Source organism: Trichechus manatus, unplaced genomic scaffold (genome assembly GCF_000243295.1).
Source record: "Trichechus manatus latirostris isolate Lorelei unplaced genomic scaffold, TriManLat1.0 scaffold00186, whole genome shotgun sequence".
NCBI classification, from domain to species: domain Eukaryota; kingdom Metazoa; phylum Chordata; class Mammalia; order Sirenia; family Trichechidae; genus Trichechus; species Trichechus manatus.
The window spans coordinates 108638-118724 of NW_004444122.1; the positions used below are offsets into that span (position 1 = coordinate 108638).

General features: G+C 38.0%; 1 protein-coding gene across 2 annotated transcripts in view; it reads right to left on the reverse strand.

The window, feature by feature from the left end:
- FBXO22 (F-box protein 22) overlaps positions 1 to 10087 on the reverse strand; it is a 60211-nt gene that overhangs the window by 24661 nt on the left and 25463 nt on the right. For both annotated transcript variants that reach the window (XM_023741659.1, XM_004387457.2), the window contains exon 5: positions 2448 to 2612. In XM_023741659.1, coding sequence (XP_023597427.1) covers positions 2448 to 2612 — 165 coding nt within the window. The remainder of the gene's footprint in view (positions 1 to 2447; positions 2613 to 10087) is intronic.

A 10087-nucleotide genomic window follows, 5' to 3' on the forward strand; every position in this document is an offset into this window, starting at 1 on the left:
TACCTGGCAAGGCTGTTGTGAAGATTAGAAATAGCATGTCACACAATGCTCAGGACACAATATATGTCAGTAAATATAAGCCATCATTACTTGCCACTATAGTAGCCGCCCCCCCTCCATCCGCGGTTTCGCTTTCCAGTTTCAGTTACCCATGGTCAACCACGGTCCGAAAATATTAAATGAGCAGAGTGATGAAATCTCACGTCTTCCCGCTCCATGCCACCCAGGGATGACATTCACATAACTTCTATTACAGTATACTGTTATAACTGTTCTATTTTATTATTAGTTATTGCTGTTAATCTCTTACTGTACCTAATTTATAAATTAAACTTTATTACAGGTATGTATATATAGGTAAAACATAGTATATGTAGGGTTCAGTACTAACCATGGTTTCAGGTATTCACACGGGGTCTTGGAACGTACCCCACCAAAGATAACGGGGGACTACTGTATAAGCCAAAACAAGTGTGTGCTTCTCTGGCATGCTGCTTCTGAATGGGATGGTAAAGATATCTAAGATCTTTACTGCCCTCCATCCCTTCCTGAGCGACTCACATACCCTCCCTCTCTAATCTATTCCTCCATAGGCCAGAAGGCCACACTGAAGATGGATCACCCCCTGTCACCCACTGTGAAGACTGCCTAAGGGTACAGAGGCCAGTGTTAGCCATCTTAGCAAGGCATTTTGCTAAATGCTTTGTATATGATTTCACTGAATTCTCACAACTCTGTAAGTTACTTATTTCCACTTTATAGAAGAAGAAACTGAGGATTAGAACAGTTCAGAAACTTGCCCTAAACTAGAGAGCTAGAAAGGCGGCTACTCCAAAGCCTGCATTCTTAATAGCTATAGGATCCTGCCTCACACCAGCTCTGGCTGTTGAAACTTTCCATTATCTAGCTGTACCTGACCACCCTTCTCCTACATTATTAAGAAGCCTGCTGCTTACTCTGCCTGTCTTGTTGCCAATGCCTCACCCCTGTGCTTCCTCTCCCTCCATGTCCATGCCCACCGGCCACTTTCACTCTCTTTTTGCACTGCAAGGGATAGCTGTAAAAGCTAATCCCGGTGTATGCTTTCTTTTCCCCCTGATCTGTAAACCAACCACAAGTTTTCTTTTTGGTGCTAAATAATTTTTTATTCTCGCTGCGTTCAGCTACATTTCAAATGACTGAGATTTATCTCTCCACAGGTTAGCTGATCTATACATAAAAAGGTGATACAACTGAATACTTTTTATGCCAACAGTGATTATTTTAATGATTAAACAACCCTGACCAGTCCATTTGCAGATATAGATAAAAGGCCTTAACACCGCCTTGTCTGAATAACTAGTCTGTTGTTAGTTGCGGTCTATTCCAACTCACAGTGACCCCATGTGTGCAGAGCAGAACTGCTCCATAAGGTTTTCAAGGATGTGACCTTTCAGAAGCAGATCACCAGGCTTGTCTTCAAAGGAGCCTCTGGGTGGGTTCAAACCACCCATCTTTCAGCTTGTAGTCAAGTGCTTTTCTATTTGCGCCACCAGGGTATCTAGTTTGGTGTTTACTGTATTAAAGCTTCCTCGTCAGAGCTTAGACACTAAGCCTACCCTTTACCTCTCTAAATTCACCTCTCATGACCAGTCTACTCCAGTCAAGCTTACACTGTCTGACGCACAACCCCTGCTCACTAGACTCTGCCTTATACCTTTCCTAAATTCATAATCAAGTGCACTATACTTGCTCCTGTCTTTCTAATTAGTCCAAATAGGACTAATCTGTATCTCCTAAATTTTTTTTTTCTTTTATAAGACCCCTTGCCATTGCCATCAAGCTGATTCCAACTCATAACAACCCTACAGGACAGAGTAGAACTGCCTCACAGGGTTTCCAAGGCTGTAAATCTTTATGGAAGCAGACTGCCACATCTTTCTCCCACAGAGCAGCTGATGGGTTTGAACTGCTGATCTTCCGGTTAGCAGCCAAGCATTTTAAACACTGCTGCCACCAGGGCGCCTTTTTTTTTTTTTTTAACAATAAATGCTTGTTAGTGTAAAAAGGAAATAAAAACTTTACCAAAAAAAAGCTTTTCAGCTTTGAAAAACAAAAACGGGGCAAAATATAAGAAAATATTCAGAGAAAGAATTTCTTGAAAATTCAGACTCAAAAACAAACAGATTAATGACAGGGTACTTATGGAAAATTCTTCATCTCTGCCTCTTTCAGGCTTTAATGCACATAAAATAATTTAAAAAGTAAATCAATTCTACCAAAATGTACAGCACTAGCCTCTCTTAGTCACTAGTTTGAATTATCCAGGTCTTCAGTAATGTGTGTACTTTTTCACAATTCAGAATCTTTCATAGGATCCTCATATTCACCAACTACCCAGAATTAAAAATGTAACAAACAAAAATATTAACAAAATAGGCACCTAAACGTAAATCATGATAACTTACCGACTTCAGCGAGTTGATATCTTTCTAGTGTCATTTTCTTTGGATCCTTAATAAAATGAAAAGGCTGTATTTTTATTCCTTCAATTTGAGGGAATAAAAGAGCAAAACCAGATTCTCCAATTTCTATTTCCTGAGGTCGATTGCTGCCTGATCCCATTGGAGTCACTAGAAAAAAAATTGAACAAGTTCTATAAACACAATAAAAAACTAAAGTTCCATTTTGTAACACTGCTTATTAACCAGTCCCACCTAGTTAACTGTAATCAGTCACTAAGATAATCACCAAGCTAACAGGCCACTATCTGAATAAAAGATTTTCAGCTTTGAAATATTTAGGAGTGTAATATCATGATAGCTATAATTCATTTTCAAATGGTTCAGGAAGTAATATTTTTATAAACAAAGAGACAAAAAGCAAATATTGCAAAAATTTTTTTAAATTTGGTGAATTTAGCTGAAGAGTATATGAGTGCTTACTGTACGAGTCTATTATTCTGTTAACTTTTCTACAGGCTTTAAGTTTTTCAAAATAAAAAGCTGGGCAGTACTACCCCTCCCCCGCCAGAGAGAGCACCTGTGTGACCCCGTCCAACCACCGGCCCCACCTCGCCCCTGCCAGGGAGAGCACCTACGTGACCCCTGGTTGCCCACCCCGCCCCCACTAGGGAGAGAGCCTGAGCAACCCCTGGCCACCTGTCCCGCCCCTACCTGGCCCAGGAGAGCACCTCCACGACCCCTGGTTACCTGCCCCACCCCCCAACAGAGGCACGCCTCAGTAACCCCTCGGATGCCTGCCCTGCTCCTTGCCCATCACCCACCCACCTGGTGACTGTGAGCCTTCCCGTACTGCCAGATAGAGCCCACCTAGTAAACCCTAAGCCATCTCACACATACAGCGAACACTGACAAGGGCTCGCCCTGCCCGCTGTTGTCTAGTCCAACTGGAGGCAGGAAGCAAATGCTCTATGCCATCAGATGAGCAATCACTGAAGCACACCTGACCTGCTCACACTGACATATCACAAGAAAATAAAACAAAAATTCATAAATAAAACAACACCTTAACGCCTCAGAGACAGCAGACATCAAATCATATAAAGAAACAAGACAAGATGGCTCAACCAAATGACCAAAATAAAGGGGCAGAAAACCCTTCTGAGGAAGAGATGGGAATGGAACTGCCTGATAAGGAATTCAAAAGGCTACTATATAGGGTCCTCAAAGAGATCAAAGAAAACAGACAAAACCCTAGAAGAATCTGGGAAAACAATACAAGAACAAAATGACAAATTAAACGACAATTAAAAATCATACAAAAACAGCAACTAGAAATCCAGAAGATTAACAATATCAGAAATCGATAACTAAGCAGAATTGAAACAACGGAAAAAAGAATTAGCAAAATAGAGGACAAATCCCTTGATACCAATTTGTGCGAGGTACAATCAGAAAAAAGAATTAAAAAAAAAAAAAAAAAAAAGCCTGAGACTTATATGGGACACTATGAAGAGGATTAATTTATACATGATGGGAATCCCAGAATAGGAGGAGTCAAAAAAGAGTACAGAGAGAGTTTTTGAAGATTTCCCGGAAGAACACTTCCCCAATATCATGAAAAACAAGATTTCCATTCAAGTTCAACAAATCCCATACAGGATAGATCCCAAAAGGAAGTCACCAAGACATATAATAATCAAACATTCCAAGTACAAAGATAAAGAATTCTGAGGGCAGCTTGGGAAAAACAAAGTATCACCTACAAAAGGACTCCAATAAGACTAAACTCTGATTTCTTGGCAGAGACCATGCAGGCAAGAAGGCAACGGCATGACATACATAAAACCCTGAAAGAAAAGAATTGCCAACCAAGAATCATATACCCAGCAAAACTGTCTCTCAAATACAATGGCAAAATTAGGGCATTTCCAGATAAACAGAAATTAAGGGAATTTGTAAAAACCAAACCATACTTATGAGAAATATTAAAGGAAGTCGTTCATATCGAGAACCAATGACAGCTGACTATAACCTGATAATAAGCCACATGATGGCATCACCAAGATGCTAACCCAGACAGAGAAATCTCAAAAGTAAAATAAAGCTACAGAACCGAAAACAGGGAACTAGAGATGTCAATCTGAAATCGACAACAACTTTAAAACAAAAAGGGAGAATAAATGGGGTGGGGGAACAAATGGTGTACTTAAAGAACTTTCATATGGAGAGGAAGTCAAGGTGATATCTAAAAATAACATACTTTAAAACACAGGATCATAAAGGTAAAACTCACAGTAACCACAACGAAAATTAACAAACTTATCCTCCAAAATAAAGAGGAAAATAAAAAAAGACTCAGTAAACACAAAATCAAAAAAACGAAGGAAATAAAGACAATCCATGTACAAAAAGAACTCATCACATAGGGAACCCAAGGTTGAGTAAGGATATTGTTGATGTGTTATGAGATTGTTAACCATTGTCCTAGGGCAGCATTTGTAGTAACTGTTAAATGAGAAACTACTTTGTTCTGTAAGCCTTCGTCTTAAGTGAGAATAGCAGCACATGAACTGTGCATGTAGAAATTTTTGAAATGGTGTAACTTTGGCAATGTGTATTTTCACCAAAAAAAAAAAAGGTTGAGAAGTTAGGGGGTTGACATGTTGTGGGGTAACCAATGTCATAAAACAATATGTGTACTACTGTTTCATGAGAAACTATTTGTTCTGTAAGCCTTCACCTGAAGTACAATAAAAAAAAAAGAAAGAAAAAAAAAAAAGAACTCATCACAGAAAATTAAGTGGAACAAAGAAACTGTCAACACCACAAAAAAAAAAAAAAAAAAAAAAAAAAAAAAAAAAAAAAAAGAGCATAACAAAATGACAGCAGTAAATTCAAACCTATTGATAATCACACTGAATGTAAATGGGTTAAACGCACCAGTCAAAAGACACAGAGTGGCAGAACAGAAATAATAAAATGACCCATCAATATGGTGTCTACAAGAGACACACCTCAGACACAAAGACATTAAAAATCAGAGGATGGAAAAAAATATATCAAGCCAACAGTAAACAAAAAAGAGCAGCAGTGCCAATGTTAACCTCTGATATAACAGACTTTAAATCAAAATCCATTACAAGAGACAGGGAAGGACATTATATAACGATTAAGGGATCAATCCACCAACAGAACATAACCATAATAAATATCTACACAACCAATGACAGAGCTCCAAAATACATAAAACAAACCCCAACAGGTATGAAAAGAGAGACAGTTCTACAATAACAGTAGGAGACTTTAACACACCACTTTTGATGGACAAAACAACCAGAAAGAACTCAACAAAGATACAGAAGATCCAATTAATGTAATCAACCAACTTGACCTCACAGACATATACAGAGCACTCCATCCAACAGCAGCACAGTACACATTCTTCTCTAGAACACACGGATCATTCTCTAGAATAGACCATATCCTAAGCCATAAAGCAAATCTCAATAAATCCAAAAATGTTTATATAATACAAAGCATCTTCTCAGATCACAACGGTATAAAATTAGAAATCAGTAACAAAAAGAACAAGGAAAAGATTAAATAGTTGGAAACTGAACAATGCCATGCTTAAAAAACACTGGGCAATAGAAGAAATAAAAACGAAATTTAAAAATTCCTAGAATCAAAGGAGAATGAAAATACAATATACCAAAACCTTTGGGACACAGCAAAAGCAGCCCTCAGAGGCCAATTTACAGCAATAAACGCACACATCAAAAAGAAGGAAGGGCCAGAATCAATACCTTAATTCAACAACTTGAACAAACAGAAAAAGAGCACCAAAGAAGCCCACCGCTGCCAGAAGAAAGGAAATAATAAAGATTAGAGCAGAAATAAATGGAACAGAAACACAATTAAAACAATCAACAAGACTAGAAGTTCATTCTTTGAAAGAATCAATAAAATTGACAAAACGACTGGCCAAACTGACAAAAGAAAAAAAGAAGAAGATGCAAAGAACCCAAATAAAAAATGAGATGAGCAACATCACAAAAGAATCAACTGAAATAAAAAGGATCGTAACAGAGTACTATGAAAAATTATACTCCAACAAATTTGAAAACCTAGAGGAAATGGACAAATTCCTAGAAACAATACTACCTACCTAAACCAACACAAACTGAGGTAGAAAACCTGAACAGACCCATAACAAAAGAAGTAACTGAAGAAGTCATAAAAAAAATTAACGACAACAACAAAAGTCCTGGCCCATACAATTTCACTCAAGAATTCTACCAAACATTCAAAGAAGAGTTGACACCAATATTACTCAAATTCATATTCGGAAGCCAGCATAACCCTGATACCAAAGCCAGGCAAAGATAACACCAAAAAAGGAAATTATAGACCAATATCAATCACAAACACTGACATGAAAATTCTCAACAAAATTCAAACCAATAGAATCCAACAGCATTTAGCAAAAAAAAAAAAAAAAATGACTAAGTGGGATTCATACCAAGTATGCAAGGATGGTTCAACATCAGAAAATCAATCAAAGTAATCCACCGTATAAATACAACAAAGGAAAAGAATCACATGATCATCTCAACTGATGCAGAAAAAGCACTTAATAAAGTCCAACACCCATTCCTGATAAAAACTCAACAAAACAGGAATAAAAGGCAAATAACATACTTAAGTGCATATACATAAAACCAACAGGTAATATAGTTCTCAAAAGAGAATGAAAGCATTCCCCCTGAGAACGAGAACCAGACGAAGATATCCTTTATCACCACTCTTATTCAATATTGTACTGGATGTCCTAGCCAGAGCAATAAGACAAGAAAGGGAAATAAAGATCATCCAAATTGGTAAGGAAGAAGTAAAACTATCCCTATTTGCAGACGATATGATCCTATACACAGAAAATTTCACAGAATTCACAAGAAAGCTACTGAAACTAATAGAAGGATTCAGCAAAATGGCAGAGTACAAGATCACCATACAAAAGTCAGCTGGATTCCTCTACACTAACAAGGAGTACTCTGAAAAGGAAATCAGAAAAAAAAATACCATTTACAATAGCCCCCTCAAAAGATAAGATATTAAGAATAAACATAACTATAGACGTACAGTACAGCCAGAATGTTCCTTACAAGCAAGGATGGCAAGACTGTATCTTACATACCTTGGATATGTTGTCAGGAGGGATCAGTCCCTGGAGAAGGATATCATGCTTGGGAAAGTACAGGGTCAGTGAAAAAGAGGAAGACCCTCAATGAGATAGACTGACACAGTGGCTGCAACAATGGGCTCAAGCGTAACAACAGTGAGCATGGCACAGGGCCAGGCAGTGTTTCGTTCTGTGGTGCATAGGGTCACTATGAGTCAGAACTGACTCGACGGCACCTATCAACAATAGAGATGTAAAACCAAAAAAAACCAAACCTGTTGCCATCAAGTTGATTCCAATTCATAGCGACTACTGCAAGAAAGCAAGAGACCTTCATAAATGGAAAAACATACCATGCTCATGGATAAAGATTTAATACTATGAAAATGTCAATACTACCCAAAGCAATCTATAGCTACAATGCAATCCCAATCCAAATCCCAACAACATTCTTTAACAACATGGAAAAACCACCAACTTCATATCGAAAGAGTCCCCAGATAAGTAAAACATTACTGAAAAAGAAGAACAAGTAGGAGGCCTCATACTACCCTATCTCAGAATGTACTAATAAGCCACAGTATTCAGAACAGTTTGGGACTGGTACAATGTCAGACACACAGACCACTGGAACAGAATTGAGAACCCAGAAATAAATCTATCCACCTATGAACACCTGATCTTCAACAAAGGGACGAAGTCCATTAAATGGGGAAGAGATTGTTTCTTTAACAAACAGTGCTAGTACAACTGGATATCCATTTGCAGAAGAATGAAACAGGATCTATACCTCACCCTATACACAAAAACTAACTCAAAATGGACCAAAGACCTAAATGTAAAACCTAAAACTGTAAAGTTCATAAAAGAAAACATAGAAACAACACTAGAAACTCTAACTTATGACATAAATAGAATATCAAGCATACCTAAAAATGAACAAACTCCAGAAGATAAGCTAGGTAACTGGGACCTCCTAAAAATCAAATACTTATGCTCATCAAAAGACTTTTCCAGGAGAGTAAAAAGAGAACATAAAGATTGGAAAAAAATCTTCAGCAACGACATATTTAATGAAGGTTTAATCTCTAAAATATACAGAAAACTTCAATAACTCAACAATAAAGACAAGCAACCCAAATCACAAAATGGGCAAAGGACATGAACAGACACTTCACCAAAGAGGACACTCAGGTGGCCAACAAATACATGAAAAGATGCTTGAGCGATCATTAGCCATTAGAGAGATGCACATCAAAACCACGATGAGACACCATCTCACCCCTGCAAGAATGACGCTGATCAAAAATTCAGAAAACAATACAAATGCTGGTAAGATTGTGGGGATACTGGAACTTTCATATACTGCTGGTAGGAATGTAAAATGGTACAACCACTACAAAAAACGATATAGCACTTCCCTGAAAAGCTAGAAATAGAAATAACATATGATCCAGCAATCCCACTGCTAGGAATATATCCTAGAGAAATAAAAGCCATCACACAAATAGACACATGCACATCCACGTTCACTGCTGCATTATTCACAACAGCAAAAAGATGGAAAAAGCTTAAATGTCCATCAACAGATGAATGGATAAACACACTGCACTGCATACACATGATGGAATACTATACAACAATAAAGAATAATGATGAATCCGCAAAACACCTCACAAAATGGATGAATCTGAAGGGCGTTATGCTTCATGAAATTAAGTCAATCACAAAAGGACAAATATTCTGTGAGACCACTATCATAAAAACTCAAAATAAGGTTTACACACAGAAACAATCTTTGACGGTTATGAGGGAGGGGAGGAGAAATCACTAAATAGTACACAAGTGTTAACTTTCATAAAGGGAAAGACAATACACAATATAGGGGAAGTCAGTACAACCTAACCAATGGGAAGGAAGACACTTAGAGGAATACAGTGGGGACAGGGAGGCAACCACAGTAAATACTATAGCATATACAACCCTACAACAACAGTAAAAACAAATAATAACTTACAAGCAGATACATACGCTAAATAGGGGAAGAAGGGGCATATAGGAGTATACCAAAACCAAAAAATCCAAATTCATTGCCATCGCGTAGATTCTGACTCATAGTGACCCTAAAGGACAGAGTAGAACTGCCTCATAGGGTTTCCAAGGAGTGGCCACCAACCTTTTGGCTAGTAGCCAAACTCTTAACCACTGCACCACCAGGCTCCACAGGAGTATACCCAAGTACATATATAGATAAGGCTGTGGATACTTTTACATACATATTTGTATGTACAACATATCATTCATGTATATAATAGGACACAAAGGGGACACAGTCATGGAAGCTAACTAGACAGTCATGGAAGCTAACTAGACACATCCAAACACCTTGAGGGACCAACTTCCTGGTGCTGAGGGCTGAGGCCCAGGGTCTTGGGGGACATCTAGGTCAACTGGCATAACA